The sequence below is a fragment of the Thecamonas trahens genome, assembly GCF_000142905.1.
Source record: "Thecamonas trahens ATCC 50062 unplaced genomic scaffold supercont1.57, whole genome shotgun sequence".
Lineage (NCBI taxonomy): Eukaryota > Apusomonadida > Apusomonadidae > Thecamonas > Thecamonas trahens.
In genome coordinates, this window is record NW_013657623.1 from 183337 (window position 1) to 198676 (window position 15340).

The window sequence follows — 15340 nt, forward strand, 5'->3', positions numbered from 1 at the left end:
TACCCCACCCCCATACCCTACCCCACCCACCCACCCGCCATGAGGATAGTCTGCCCAGTGGCTGTTGCCATGGTCCTGGTCATGGTGGTGTCTGTGTCCACACGGTCGGCGGCTGCACTGGCGCCCGACGACCGGACAGAGGCCAACACGCTGCACTTTGTGTACGGAGTCGAGTGCTCGGCGTATATGGACTGGCAGGCTGTGGCCTTTGAGGCCTCGTTCCGTGCTGTGGGGCAAGAGGGCAAGCTGACTCGGCTGATGGCCTGTGATGATCCGGAGATGGTGACGTCGGCAGAAGAGCTCGGGCTGGTCTCGGAGACATGGGTTCATCCTCGCGCGGCTCGTCATCCAAAGTCGGGCGACTACTACTCGGCCTACAATAGGCCGTACGGCTTCCATCACTGGTTCCTGCATCATCCGCCGCAGGAGGAGATCATCATCATCTTTGATCCCGACATGTTCCTCCTCCGCCGCATTCTGCTTGAGGATCTGCCTCCGGTCGAGGAACTCCGCGGCGCGCCCATGATGCAAGAGTACACTTACCTCGCCGAGCGGGGCTTTGTCAACGGCCTTCAGCGGTTCACCATGAATATCGACGCCGCCCGCCCAGTCGGTGTCCCCATGTTCTTCCACCGCGACGATCTGCGCGTCCTCAACCCGTGGTGGTTTGTCGTCACCGAGATGGTTCGCGAGTCGGACATCAAGCACTTGACAGTACGCACCTGCTGCATCCCCCCCCCCTCCCCTCTCCCCCTCCCCCACTACTACTCACCCACCCCCCCCTTGTTCGATTTGTAGAAGGACGCCGGATGGACATCCGAGATGTATGGCGGAACGTTTACACTGTCGGACCTTGGTCTTGTCCCGTCCGTCCACAAGAAGTTGATGGTGTACCCGTCGTATTCACACGACCACTTTTACCCGTACTTTATGCACTGGGGCATCCTGCTCAAGCACGACAACATCGAGTTTGACAAGCACTACTACACCTCGCCGGACAAGTCGCTCATCTCGTGCGAGTACCGTGGATTCCCCGACTGGGGCCATGCACCGCCGGTTGTGTTTGACAAGGCTGACTCGTCGTCAGCCACATCATGCTACGAGGCGCGCCGGCGCGGGACCGCCATCATCTTCCTCCACTTTATCGAAAAGTTCATCTACGAGGAGCGGGTCCGGCGCGGGTGCGACCACATCTCGCACCACCCACCAGTGCCGGACGAGCCGCTCTGGTCCGACGACATCATGCCGTCGATTGACCGCGGGACCGGATGCCCGCTTCTCCCGCCACCCAACGCCGACCTGCTTCCTGACGCGCGCTACTGGACCCAGCCGTACCCGACACTCGAATACGATAGCGTAGCGCAGCGGCGGGTCATGGCGGCGTCGGCGCGGGTCAAAGCCGGGCCGCGAGTCACCTTTGCTTACCACGCCGAGTGCACGCCGCTCGGCGACCTCGCCTCGCTCGCGTTTGAGGGCTCGTACGCCGCCGTTGGACAGCCTCATCCGCTCCTGCGGCTGCTCTCGTGCTCGCCGTATGACACGCCGGCCGAGCTCGGACTGGCTACGTCGACAACCTTCCGCGAAAACTCGATGGAAAGCCACCACTTGCTGGGAGCATGGGACGAGGCGTTCTCGCTGCCGTGGATTGTGGGCCACTGGCTCTCCAAGACGCGCGAGACCGAGAACGCCCAGCTCCCGACTGGGCCCATTGTTGTCCTGGCGGCCGAGCCGGCGCTTCTTGTGCGACAGTGGGATGTCGAGGCGCTCATCGATCACCTGTCCGGCGCGGCGGAGCCAGCGCATGTCGCGCTCGCCGGCGCACCGATTGCCGCCGAGTGCCCGGCCGAGGTCGTGGGCGAGGCGTCCGTCCGCGAGCTCCTCGGCCGCTACACCAGCAATCCGCATCTACTCGCGCCGGCATGTCCCCCGTACATCATCCACGTTGACGATCTGCGCGACGTGGCTCAGGCGTGGATGGCGGCGCTGCGGGCACTGTCATCGCACAACGAGCCTGCGCTGATGCAGCACCGCCGCACGTACGGCTACATGATTGCGGTGGCCAACGTCGGGCTCAGCCACATGGCGCTCACCACCGACCTTGTCTTTACCCCGCATGCTCCGGTGTTTGTCTCCTCGTACCTGCCTGCGCCGCTGCTCGCGCTCCGGGACGGGTGCAACGCCCACGGCCCATCCGGCACGACGTGGTCACTTTCGGCGCCGCCCTATTCGCCTGTCAACTGCGACGCGCCGTGGCCGCCGACCGACCTCAGCCCGAGCCTCTCGCTTGAAGCGCACGACGAAGGCTGTGATGAGGCGCGCCAGGAGCTGATGCTCTCGCTCTGTTCGGTCGTCATCAACTCGGTCGTGACCTCTGCGCGCACGTCGACGGCGCGGTGCAGCGATCATCGCAACAAGCTCGCGTCGCCCATTCCCGCCGACTTTGGGCAGTCAGACGCATTCTGGCGCCGTGCGGGTGAGACAATGGCCTGTCCCATCGATCCGTCGGACCCGCCGCTTGCGGTGGCAACCCACACAGAGGCGCCCACGCCGGTGACGACGCTGCGCCCCACCCCGCGCCCCACCCCGCGCCCCACCCCGCGCCCCACCGCCGCGCCAGCGCCGTCCCCCGCCGCCAGCGCTGCAGCCGGCGGCACGGTGCCGCGCTCGGATGCCAGCTCGCCGGATCCGCCGGCGGCAGCCTCTGGCTGGACCTTTTTCTCGGCCGTCACCTACCTCGTCATCGGCGGCGGCCTTGCGCTCTGTCTCGAGAGAGCCTTCCGCATCGGCTATCGCGTGTACGAGAAGCGTCGGCTCCGTGCCCGCTACAAGCTTCCTTGAACCTCGTCCTGGGCATACCCATCCCCTCTCCCACTCCATCACCCCCCATGGCCCATACTCTGATCCCCATCAGCCCTCCTCCGATGACCGTCCCCGCAAACCCAAACCCAAACCCAAACCCAATCCATCCATCCCTCGTCGTCCTCCTCCCCCCCCCCCCTCACCCACCCAGATTGATACCAGGATCCATCACACCACCACCACCACCACATCCCCATGAACAAGCGCGAACGCTCTCCCTCAGAAAGCTCTCCGGCCGGCCCGTCCAAGCGCACCCGCCCACTGACGACGGCGGCGACAACGACGACGACGACGACGACGACGACGGCAAGCACTGGAGCTGGTGGTGGCCGTGAGGTGGTGGTGCCGGCCAAGGGCATCTCGCTCGAAGCTGGCGTGGCTGCAGCAGTGCGTGCGGCGGGAGCAGCCATCACAGCCGTCGATGCCGTGGACGAGTCGGAGGACCATGCCGAGGCCATCAATGCGCTCACCTACCTCCTCCTCGAGCTGCCCACGCCGGTCAGGGAGGCGTTCTTCACCGCCGTCAACGACTTTATGCCCGATCTCGATGTCGACTTTGAATCGGCGGCGGCGGAGGATGCCTGGGCTGCTGCCCGTGCTCTGGTCCCGGGCGGTCTGGTGGAAAAGGTGGCCATGCTCAAGGTGCTCGACGTCGAGGCTGTCAAGGAAGAGTTCGAGTCGGCTACGCCCTTTGCCAGGGCCGTCGTCCCCGAGTTCATCCCGCATCCGGGCGCCTACGCCGGTCTGGTGGGCGAGGTGCGGAAGATGATCGGCTTTGAGCCAAAGAGCAACGATCTGTATGACTTTCTGCAGTCGGACGAGCTGGCCAACCTCAACACGGCATCAGGCTACGTGTGGCTGACCAAGCTCCGCGACGCCATCTACGCACCCGACTTTCTGCAGGCTATGACGGCGGTGACCGGCATCGAGTTTGATCCGACCTGTGTCGACATGCACGCGCTCTGCTTCCAGGACGGCGACTATCTTGCCCTCCACGACGACAACATGCCCGGCCGCCGCGTCGCCTTTATCCTCTACCTTGTTGACGACGACTGGAGCGAGGCTGATGGTGGTGCGCTCGAGCTGTACACCGCTACCGGCGAGGGCACTCCGGATCTGGCCCCGGTGCCGTGCCCGGTGGCCTCGATCTTGCCGGCAGCCAACACCTTCTCGTTCTTTGCCGTCAGCCACACCTCGTACCACGCCGTGGCGCAGGTGACCGGCGGGCGGCCGCGCCTCTCGGTCTCGGGCTGGCTCCACGGCCGCTCGCTGACGCCCAAGCTCCCGCGTCCGGCGGCCGCCATGGTGTACTCTGCGCTGACGGCCTCGCACCCGCTGGCCGGCATTGTCGCTCGCGAGTACCTCTCCCCAGCCCGCGCCGCCTCCATCGCCGCAGCCTTTGGCGAGAACTCGGTCATCTCGCTGCCGGGCTTCTTTGAGCCCGAGGCGGCGGCGGCGCTGTCGTTCCCGGGCAAGGACGCGGTGGTCGACGTCCCGCCCGACCGCGGCACGTACCTCTCCGCGCCGGTCGATGCCAGCAGCTCTGACCCGGCCAAGATTGTGGCCAGCGCCGAGTTTGGCGCGCTCCTCTCGGCCATGACTGGCCTTGAGCTCACCCGCGTCTCTTCCATCGCCAAGCGCTCGTTCTTTGCCGGCCATCACACCCTGCTCTCCGATGAGGGCAAGGGCGGCGATGATGCCCCGTCCGGCGGCCTCGACATGTACCTCGACTTTTCGACTCTACCGCGGATCGAGCTCGCGCCGCGCCCGGCAAGCCTGCTCCCGCTCACGAAGCGATCCGATGCTGCGTACGTGCTGGCGGCACATCTGTCGGGCGTCGCTGACGACGGCGACAACTTTGACGACGACTTTGGCGACGACGACGCTGCTGGCAACCAAGCTGGCGAGAATGGTGACGACGGCGAGAGCGAGAGCGAGGCTGGCAGCGACGATGGTGGCATCGAAGCCGGGCCTGGCATCGCCGAGCGGGTTCCGCCTGGATCTGTGGTGTACATGTCCGAGGACGAGGTGCTCTTCTCACTCCCGCCGGCGTACAACACGCTGCATTTGGTGTACCGGGCGGCGCCCGAGGCGGCGAACGAGGAGGAGCAGGAGGACGACGACGAGGAGGAGCCGATCAAGGTCATGTCGTTTGTCAAGTACGTGACCATGCATGCCGGACGTTGCAACGCACGGCACGACGTGGTTGCGGTGTACGCTGAGGCGTAGCGTGGTTCTTTATGTTCATGGCGCGCTTGACTCGGGGCAGTCGGGTCAGGACGCGCGCGACTTGATGGTAAACCGGTTGGAGGTTGCGGCAAAGACGGTGCCGCGTCGCGGGTCGGTGGTGTCGAAGGCGACGACGTGGAGGTAGGCGGACTTGTTCTTGTACTCGGCCGACTTGACGAGTTTGGAGGCCTGGACGTCGATGGTGTGGCGGAGGGAGGCGACCGAGTTGGGCGGCGACGGGAGAGAGCTGACGGGGATCTCGACATACGGCTGGGTCCACGACGACTTTGCCCGCTCGCCGGAGCACTTGATGGGGATGGGGACGTCGCCGGCGGGCTCGACGAGCCAGAGCGAGACGACGAGCCGGGTTGTGAGCGGGTTGAAGCGCTCGGCGCCACCGGCACCAAAGGCCAGCGAGCTGACGCCGACAAGCTCAGCGGTGGAGTAGCGGTCCTGCCCGATAGCGGCGGCGGCGACAACGAGCGAGACAGTGGGCACGCCAGCTGCGAGCGGCGTGGCTGGCGAGAGGATGGGCGGCGGCGGGACGGCAGCGAGGTTGTTGGCGTTCTTGGCAAACCGGGGATTGATGGCAACGTCGGAGAGCTCGACGCTCGGCACACCGTCGAGAGCGGTAAAGGCGCCGGTGTGCTTGTCAACGGTACCGACAATGACGACGAGCTCGCAGCGGGCGTCGGCGTCGAGAATCCGGACGTAGCCCGGCGAGCCGCGGACGAGGATGACTGGGAGAAGCGCGCGCCAGCCGTCAGAGGCGGCAGTGAGCGGAGTCTCGAGGAAGACCTTGGGCACCTTGTCGTGGACCGAGAGCTTGAGATGGACGACCGGGGCCGAGGGCGGCGGTGGCGACGAGGTGTAGGCGGCGATGCCGCAGTGGGAGGCGGCGATGGCGACACGACAGACGAGCGAAGCGCCTGCGGCGGTGGCGGCGGCAATCTGCGCCTCAAGCGTGGCCGAGCGGGCAAGCGCGAGTTCGACGTTTGTAAAGGTTCGCGGGTAGAGCTCGTGGGTGGCGGACCGCCAGTGGACGGCGAGGGTGAGTGGCTCGAGGTAGACGAGCTGGGCGCAAACGACGCGGCGGAGCTGGGCCTTGAGAGCGGCAATGTGGTTGTGGACGAGGGAGAGGGCGCCGGGCTTGTTGGCACAGATGGTAAACTGCATCCAGTCGCGTGGGCCAAAGCTCGGCAGCTTGCGGAAGGGCCAGTCGTGGCGGGAGAGGCCCATGTTGCGAGCCAGGCCCTGCGAGGCGGTGTTGGCCGGCGAGATGGTAGCGCCAAAGGCGCACTTGCCGTTGAAAAACGGCACGCGGCGGGCAGCGAGCAGGTGGTCGAGAATGTAGACAAAGGCCTCGGTGGCGAGCTTGCGACGCCAATGCTCGTTGAAGAGCAGGATGGCGGTCTCGACGATGACGGCCTTGGGCTCAAAGTACTTGCCAGCGTTGAAGCCGACGGCACCTAGCACCTTTTCACCGCCAAAGGTGGCGGCGGTCCGGTCCATCATCAGCCACCACGAGAGGTCGCCTTTGACGGCGCGGGCATGCCAGCGCTTGAACGATCGGGAGGCCTTTTCACGCGCAGCCTCGGGCTCGAGCACTCCGTTATCGTAGTGCTTCATGACGCACGGGTCCATGAACAGCTGGCTCAGTGCGTTGACTGCCATTTCACACTGCTCGGGCGTCTCGAGCGCCTCAAACGGAACGCACAGCATGCGATCGGTGACCACCACCTTGGGGTTTTCAAACAGCCACGACGAATCGGATGGCGCCGAGCTCGATGACGCCTGCACGCCCAGAGTATTGCCGTCGCGGCCGCCAGCTGCCGAGATCGAGGCGAGTTGCGGCTCGGGCAGGGGCGTGCTGGACTCGACCCTGTCAATCGAGGGCTCGCCGGGCGCGGCAAACGGGTCAGCGAGCTCATAGTCGATGCCGGACGGTAGCTCAACATCGAGTGCGGGCGGAGGCGGCAGCGAGTCGCGGAAGCGGTTGAAGGGCGAGAAGGGCTCCGGCTCGAGAAAGAGCGCAGTCGGATTCGATGGCGAGGGTGGGAGGACAACGTCGAGCGGAGACGGCGCGAGCGGAGTGGTGGATGACGTCGCAGAGGTAGCCGATGCGGTGGGCTCAGCGGTGGTGACAGTGGTAGCGGCAGATGCGAGAGGCGGCGGAAAGCCCTCAAAGTCGTCGGCATTGAGCATTTCCATGAGATTGTATGTGGTACCACAGCCATAGCCATAGTCCACATCCAGCGGATTGGCATGGAGGACAGGGAAGGTTGGCAGAGGTCCGGGCATGGGCAGAGTGCCGATGAGGTTGCTGACGTAGGCCGGAGGGAGTGCCGACATGCCGCCTCCTGCTCCTCCGCTGCCACTGCCACTGCTTGGGCTGGGGAAGACCAACTGTGGGAGTGAGGGCCCGGCGCTGCCTGTTGTCCGTGCGCGTTTTGTCCGGTGCTTGTCCATGGCTGGCGAGGCGGGGTGGGGGAAGGGGGGGAAGGGGGGGGGGGGGGTAGGAGGGGTGGAGGAGTGATGGCACGTGTCGCGGTGGTGTTGAAGGTGGAGGAGTGATGGCACGTGTCGCGGTGGTGTTGAAGAGTGGCTGGCGGCGGGGGGTTTTCTATTATCTTTTTTTCGTCGCATTTGTGACCCCATTGCGTCACACTGGTTGATCTCTGCGTACATGGGAGGGCAATACCAGGGGGTGACGAGACTTTCATGGGAGGGAGTGGAAGGGAGAGATAAAGGCATGGGGTCAGGTGATTGGTGGGCGCTGGGGCTTGTACTGGTTGCATGCCGTGCGTGATGGCCCCTTGCAAGTGTGTGTGAAGGCAAACACTCGATCGGGATGGGGTTTTGGGGGATAGGGATGACAGATTGGGTGCGTGTGTCCACGTAGGTTTGTACGTGTGTGTGGAAAGGGGGAGGGGGGGGGGGGGGGGGGGGGCGAGCGGCTGCCTCTGTGTGCCCTTTGTTGTTGTTTTTTCGGGCCAAAGTGTGACGTTTAAGTCGCAAACGACACGACCATCAGACAACGGCTAACGACGGCAGGAGAAACCAGGAGAGAGACATACTTGACTCTCTGCCGCAAGACAACAACGATGGCACGCGTCAAGCAGAGTCTCGTCCGGAAGAACCGGTTCCCGACGGCCAACAAGACGCCGCGGATGGCTGCGCCGGCTGTTGCAGCGGCGGACGGAAAGGCGAGCAAGAAGAGGAGGAAGAGCAAGAAGGGCAAGGGCAAGGGCAAGAGAAGCAAGAAGCACAAGAAGAAGCGGGTGCGGGACGACGTCAGGGCGAGCGGGCGCGATGGGGCTGCCGTTGCAGCCGACGGACTTCCCACCATCCGCGTCGACGCCGGTGCGACCAAGAGCTCGTCACCGCGAGCGAGGAAGAGCAACGGCAGCCACGGCATTGAGAGCTGCGCGAGTGATGGACCGAGCCAGTCGGTGGCCACTCAAATCGGGCGGGGAGCCGGCGGAAGGATGGCGGCGCGCAAGGCCGCGCGGCCGGTCCGCAGCGCCAAGACCGCGGCGGGTGTGACCAAGCCGACGATGAGCAACCGTCCGGCGTCGGTGGCGCTTCGGGAGATCCGCAAGTACCAACGGTCAACGGATCTGCTCATCCGGCGGTTGCCTTTTGAACGGCTTGTCCGCGAGCTTGCGCAAGAGCTGATGCCGGATCTGCGGTTCAAGCCGCAGGCGCTGGCCACGCTGCAGGAGGCGAGCGAGGAGTACCTGGTCTCGCTGATGCAGGATACGAACCTCTGCGCCAATCATGGCAAGCGGGTGACAATCCAGCCCAAGGACATGCATCTTGCGATGCGGCTGAGCCGGCGGTAGCAGCGACGCGGTCGGGTGGGGTTTTTAAAGAAGATCCATGAGTTGGGGTGGTTGGCGGCGGCGATGCAGCCATTGGGAGGAGGAAAAGGGCGTGGAAGGCGTTGATAGATGGGAAGGCAAGGAGATTGGTGGGGTGGGGTGTACGTGCATGTACGTACATGAAGAAAATGTACGTACAGACGTGTACGTACAAATTTGTGTTTGTACGTACAAGCCGGACTGGCGGCGGAGGCTTAAAACCAGCGTCGCTTACGCGCAAGAGGGACAGATTGTCATCGGCATCCCATCCAAACACTTTAACATGGCTCGTACCAAGCAGACCGCCCGCAAGTCCGCCACCGGTGCCAAGGCACCGCGCAAGTCGCTCGCCACCAAGGCCGCCCGCAAGTCGGCGCCGGCCACCGGCGGCGTCAAGAAGGCCCACCGCTACCGCCCGGGTACCGTCGCTCTCCGTGAGATCCGCAAGTACCAGAAGTCGACTGAGCTCCTCATCCGCCGCCTTCCGTTCCAGCGCCTCGTCCGTGAGCTCGCCCAGGAGTTCAAGGCTGACCTCCGCTTCCAGTCGTCGGCTATCGCCGCCCTCCAGGAGGCCACCGAGGCCTACCTCGTCTCGATCTTCGAGGACACCAACCTGTGCGCCATCCACGCCAAGCGTGTGACCATCATGGTCAAGGACCTCTCGCTCTCGCGCCGCATCCGTGGCGAGCGCGCCTAAGCGTCTCTTTGCTGTCTTGGCTCGCCGAGATGGCATCCACCGCAACAACAACCTGGTTCTTTTTAGAACCACCCCCCGTCTGACAATGGGAAACAGAATGAACGCAACCACTACCGCAACCACCATTATGCGACCACTGCCCTGTGACAGCCCACACTACTACGCTTGTTTACACACACACGCGCGCGCGAGGGGCTCTTGGTCTTGAGTGTAATTCCTGACTTGCGCGAGCGCGCCGTTGTTGGCCTTGCGCGCAATCTCCTCCTTCGCGTACGGCCGCGGGAAGTAGTCCGAGAGCTTGTCGGGGCGCATGAACAGCTCGCCCTCGTCGTTGGGCCCGTCCTCGACCTCGATCTCCGCCGCCAGAGCCTTAGCCTCCTCCTCGGACCACCCCCGTCTGAGAAATGGGAAACAGAATGAATGCAACCACTGCCGTACAACGGTACCACGAGTCGACTGCAGCTGCATGACATCGCGGGCGAGCGCACGAGAGAGAGGGAGAGAGAGAGATTGCTTTACGGCACGCGCTTCAAGCCTCCTGCGCCTGGACCGCAAGCCAGGCCGAGACGGCGGCGCCGTCGCGCTCGATCCACTGCAGGCGGGCGGTGACCTCCTCGACGGCCTGCTTGAGCGGGCGCTCATAGGAGGAGACGTCGCGGGCGGCGAAGAAAGCGTTGGCGGCGTCGAGGGCGTCCTGGGTGGTGAGCGAGCCGACAACCATCTTGACGATGCGGGCGAGGAGGAAGGCGCCCTGGAACTTGGCCTCGAGGGCGTCAAAGTTGGAGGAGACGTAGTCCCAGACGACGGCGCGGCCGACAGCCGAGCCAAGGAGCGAGCCGACGACGTAGAAGAGGTCCTGGTTGCGGACGTCGCCAGACTCTGCGGCCCAGACGGCGACCTTGTGGGCGAGGTCACGGGTGGGCACACCGCCGATGGCGGAGAGGAGAACGACCTTGGTGTCCTGCGAAGTGGCGGCGTTGTATTCGGCGACGAGCTTGTTGTGCATGGCGGCGGCGTCGTCGGGCGAGGCGACCGAGAGGAGGGCCCAGTAGACCGACGACTGCAGGTCTGGGTGGACGGTGCCGGCGTCGAAGCGGGCCTTGGCCTCGTCGACGACCGAGGCGACGTTGGCGCGGATGGCGCGCGAGAGAGCGAGCGGGCGCAGCTGCGAGTCCTGGTATGACTCGCCCGGCGACTTTGCCCATCCGAGCTTGGCGGCGAGCGGGGCAAAGAGGCGGCCGTAGACGGTGCGGAGGCCGGCGAGGTCGGCGTCCGAGGTCCAGGCCTTGGCGACGGCCGAGAGCGAGGATGCGATGTCAGCCCAGACAATGTACTCGGACTCGGCGGAGCCGACGGCGGCGATGAGGTCGAGGGCGAGCGGGGTCGAGCCGTAGCCGGCGGCAGCGAGGGCAAAGGCGTCGTTGACGAGGCCAACGCGGTCGACGGGCGAGAGGGCGGCGAGGGCGTCCGACGACGAGAGGAGGGCGATGCTTTCGGCGTCGTAGGCGACGCGGTAAAAGCCGACCTGGCCTTGGTTGAGCTTGACCCAGGCGTCGGCGGCGACGGCGATCTCGCCTGTGGCGGCAGTGAGGAGGTCCTCGGACGCCGCGGCCGGGTCTGCACCCGAGACGGCGCGGAGCGGGATGTTCCACTCGGGGGCGGCGACAGGGGTAGCGGCCGGGCGGCCGGTGGAGAGGAAGCGCTCCTGGGTGACGGCGAGGGTGGTCGGCGAGGTGCGGGAGACCGAGACGACCGGGTAACCAACGGCGTTAACCCAGGTGTTCATCAGACCCGGAACGTCCTTGCCCGAGGCGGCGGAGAGGCAGGCCCAAAGGTCCTCGGTCTTGGTGTTGCCGTAGGCAAACTTGGCGACGTAGTCGCGCATGCCGGCGCGGAAGGTCTCCTCGCCCAGGTAGGCGACGAGCATGCGGACAACGGCAGAGCCCTTGCAGTACGAGATGGCGTCAAAGATCTCGTCGACCTTGTTCGGGTTCTCGATGGCGACCTCGATGGGGTGCGACGACTCGAGGGCGTCGAGCTCGAGGGCACGCTGGAAGTCGTTGACCACGTACTGGTTCCACACCTGCCACTCAGGGAAGAAAGCGTGTGTGGCGGCCCAGCCGACGTAGGTGGCAAAGGCCTCGTTGAGGTAGAGGTACGTCCACGAGTCCATGGTCACAAGGTTGCCGAACCATTGGTGGGCGAGCTCGTGGCCGACAACGTACGCCAGGCGCTGCTTGATCGACGCGGGCGTCGTCTCCTCGTTGTACAGAAGCAGGACCGAGCGGTACGTGACGAGACCCCAGTTCTCCATGGCGCCGGCGGCAAAGTCGGGGATGGCCACCATGTCGAGCTTGGGCAGCGGGTACTCCTTGGCGTAGTAGTCCTGGTAAAAGTCGAGGACCTTGACGCCAACGTCAAGAGCGAAGCGGCCCTGGTCGGCGAGGCCGACCGGAGTGTAGACGCGGACGGCAATGTTGCCGATCTGGGTGTGCGCCTCGACGTAGTCGAGCTCGCCCACCACAAACGCCAGCAGATACGTCGACATGATCGGCGAGGTGGCAAAGGTCACCGTCCGCTTGCCCGCGGCCTCGTCGAGAGTCTCGGACACAATGTTCATGTTCGAGAGCGCGACGCGATCGGCCGGCACAACGAGCGTGACGTCAAAGGTCGCCTTGAGCGCTGGCTCGTCAAAGCACGGGAACGCCCGCCGGGCGTCGGTCGCCTCAAACTGCGTCACCGCCATGTACCGCTCCTCGCCGGTCCCGTCGGCCTTGGAGTTGTACTTGGACCGGTAGAAGCCGGCCATCTGGTCGTTAAGCACGCCGTCGTAGGTGAACGCCAGCACACCGTCGGCGCCAGCCTTGGCACCTTCGCCCGCGAGCTCGATTGTCAGCTGCTCGAGCGTCTCGTCGTACGAGTGCGACGCCGCAGCCTCGCCGTTGTAGCTCACGCTGTGGATGGTCAGCTCCTTGGCGTGGACCACAATCGTCTGCGAGTCGGCCGACGAGTTCACCTTGATCTCGCACTTGCCCGCAAAGGTAAACGCCTCAAGATCCGGCGTCAGGTGGACCGAGTAGTGCGACGGCAGCGTGTGCGTCGGCAGAAAGAACGCAGCAGAGTCAGCCACTGGAGACGTGGGGCGAGCCGCAACGACGTCATCAGTCCGGCCAGCAACAGCAGTTACAGCATGAGCATGACCACCACCATCGCCACCATGGTCAGTGACCCCAACATCATGATGGCCCCCACCATCGGTTCCGCCATGAGGCCCAGGACGGGTGTCATCATGACCGGCCAGACCCCACAGGTCGCGTTCGACGAAAACCAAAGCAAACGCCACAACGACGACAGCGACCGAAAGCACCGACACCATGACCCATTCCCGGCTGTAAGTGCTGCTGCGAGGTCTCCCTCTGTCCCCCTCCAGCATTGCCCTCTTGTTGCACACGTACTGGTTGCTTGTAATGGCAGAGTGGGGTGCGCCGCTCCCCTGCCTTGGCTCTCGCCACGCTCCTCGCAACCCGCCCTGCCCCTCACCTCGCCACGTGACCTCACCCGCTCGCGTTCATGGCCGGCCGATGACTCGCTTTTTTCTTTTTTTTTCTCGTCTACCTTGTCACCTGCCGCACTCAATCTCGCGCTATTGCCATCCGATGGGTGCGATCCGATGGGTGCGATAGGGGTATCTGAGACAATGTGCGGCGGCTTGGGCATGCGACGGTTGTGGGCAGAAGTGAACAGCAGTGCAGCTTGAGGCCACCGATTTGGGTCCGTCACGCGTTTCGGACCAAACGGCCAAAACCAAATGTCGCGATGCCTCTCTACACTGCTTGCTTGTCATCCAACCCTGCTCGCCAAACACACCTGGAACTAGTACGGCCTGAATGTGCACGCTGCCCCTCCCCTGGAGCAGCAACTTGCCACAGTCCCCACAATCTCCAACACCCAAGTATTCCACCCTCTTGTAGGGATCGGTGTGGCATTTTCCGTCCAAAAAAGTGATCACCACGATCCATTTTCCGTCACGCTGGATGCCTCCGCTCTGCCCTTGCCCTTGCCCAGCAGCTTTGCCAGCCCTGCGCGCCCCTCCTCCTCCTCTATGACGTTACCTTGTTTCATGCCATCCCGATGGCTTCTCTGGTTGGATTTGATGCCTTTATTTTCTGTCGTGCATGGACGGAAAAGGCAGACGAGGCGGCGGCGAGCAAACAAAGTCGCGCCTCGCTGCCACAGCCCAGCACTCGACTTGGACACTCAAGGTGCGCATGGTCGGGGCATGGCGACGACGCAGGTGGGCGGTGATGGGCGCAGCAATGGCGCTTGTCTGCACCAGCTTGCTCGTTCTCGACCCCGGGATGCCAGTCAATCTCCAGCGCGAGCTCGTCCACCGCACCGTGCCACGGGCTGTGCGGACCGTCCGCGGCGTGGGCGGACGATGTGAGGCACGGCGGGGCAATGCGATGCGGCAGCCGCATCGCATCGTTTTTGCCACACCGTTTTTCGGCGGCGAGTATGGGCCGGCCTCGCGGATGTTCCACGGCGCGGCGTGGGACGGCGGCGACGGGCGGTGCGAGGTGATCGATGCGGCCGGAGTGAGCGGCGATGTGATCGCCTCGGCCGACGTGGTGGTCTTCCATGCCTTTGACATCGACTCGAGGCAGCTGCCGACTACGCGGCACTGCGACCAAGCGTGGTTGCTGTGGAACCTCGAGCCGCCGCACAAGTACGAGGTGCGTGCGTCGATCGAGGTTGATCTGCGGCGCCAGGCCGACGCCGCGCTTTTCCAGCTCCACGCCAACTACCGGCTCGACGCCGATGTGGCGCTGCCGTATCTCGGTGAGCGCGGCGTGCTTGATCGAGTCCGGACCGCGCTGCAGACGGCTGTGGATCTGGAAGCTGTCGCTGCCAAGCTGGAGTGGGCGGTGTCAGGGCCGGGTGCGCCGGCCTTCTTCCTCGCCTCCAACTGCCACGCGTTGAACGGGCGCGACGAGTACGTCGCCGAGCTTGCCAAGCACATCGGCGTCCACTCGTGGGGCCGATGCGTTCCGAGCGATGCGGCGGAGCTGGCACGGACAGGCCTCGCACACAATCGACACGCGCCGGGCTTCAAGGAGAGCCTGCTTGACGCGTATCCGTTTGTGCTTGCCTTTGAGAACTCGGCGGCCGAGTCGTACGTGACCGAAAAGTGGCATCAGGGTCTGGCAGCACCGACGACAGTGCCAATTGTGCTGGGTGCGCCCAACATAGCCGCCTTTGCGCCGTCATCGGCTGTCTACCTCGACGCGTCGGCCTACCCATCGCCAGCGGATCTGGCCACGGCCATGCGTGCGCTCCTCGTCTCGCCACGGGCGTTTGCGGCTGCCCTTGTCAGCGATCGCACAACATGCTCGCCAACATTTGACACACTCTGGGGCTGTCGCGCGCCTGCAACTGCACGTCACCTCGCTGGCGGCCTCACCCAGCTCTGCAATCTGCTCGATCGCCACACTCATGACTGGACGGAATACCTCGGGCAGCGCGAAGCGGATCCGGTCATGCTTGCTGATCTCGAGGCGCCCGACGCCGTCGCCTGCATCTCTTGCACTGTCAACAAAGCTTGAGATGTATTGTTCTCCGCCTCCTCCCCCCGCTCCGCACCACCAGCCCCCACCCTCCGCGATCCCTTCACCCGTGACCGCCCACCCCACTA

At 64.7% G+C, this 15340-nt stretch overlaps 5 protein-coding genes across 5 annotated transcripts; 3 read left to right on the forward strand and 2 right to left on the reverse strand.

Moving 5' to 3' along the window:
• Nucleotides 1–69: 69 nt before the first annotated feature.
• AMSG_12326 (uncharacterized protein) lies at nucleotides 70–5176 on the forward strand (the record flags this gene model as incomplete). The annotated part of the gene is made up of 3 exons (XM_013898289.1): nucleotides 70–714; nucleotides 799–2815; nucleotides 3083–5176. 3 exons carry the CDS (start codon nucleotides 70–72, stop codon nucleotides 5086–5088), a joined length of 4668 nt encoding a protein of 1555 aa, XP_013753743.1. The 3' UTR covers nucleotides 5089–5176.
• A 3016-nt stretch (nucleotides 5177–8192) lies between these two features.
• Nucleotides 8193–8933, forward strand: AMSG_10152 (histone H3; the record flags this gene model as incomplete). The annotated part of the gene is made up of 2 exons (XM_013898261.1): nucleotides 8193–8467; nucleotides 8576–8933. 2 exons carry the CDS (start codon nucleotides 8193–8195, stop codon nucleotides 8931–8933), a joined length of 633 nt encoding a protein of 210 aa, XP_013753715.1.
• Nucleotides 8934–9081: 148 nt separating this feature from the next.
• AMSG_10153 (histone) lies at nucleotides 9082–9767 on the forward strand (the record flags this gene model as incomplete). Its single annotated transcript, XM_013898262.1, has 2 exons — nucleotides 9082–9102; nucleotides 9202–9767. The coding sequence occupies 2 exons, from the start codon at nucleotides 9082–9084 to the stop codon at nucleotides 9646–9648; spliced, it is 468 nt and encodes a 155-aa protein (XP_013753716.1). The 3' UTR covers nucleotides 9649–9767.
• A 6-nt stretch (nucleotides 9768–9773) lies between these two features.
• AMSG_10154 (uncharacterized protein) lies at nucleotides 9774–10116 on the reverse strand (the record flags this gene model as incomplete). The annotated part of the gene is made up of 3 exons (XM_013898263.1): nucleotides 9774–9789; nucleotides 9830–10029; nucleotides 10087–10116. 3 exons carry the CDS (start codon nucleotides 10114–10116, stop codon nucleotides 9774–9776), a joined length of 246 nt encoding a protein of 81 aa, XP_013753717.1.
• A 32-nt stretch (nucleotides 10117–10148) lies between these two features.
• On the reverse strand, nucleotides 10149–13024 carry AMSG_10155 (puromycin sensitive aminopeptidase; the record flags this gene model as incomplete). The annotated part of the gene is made up of 2 exons (XM_013898264.1): nucleotides 10149–12777; nucleotides 12928–13024. The coding sequence occupies 2 exons, from the start codon at nucleotides 13022–13024 to the stop codon at nucleotides 10178–10180; spliced, it is 2697 nt and encodes an 898-aa protein (XP_013753718.1). The 3' UTR covers nucleotides 10149–10177.
• Between the last annotated feature and the right edge of the window lie 2316 nt (nucleotides 13025–15340).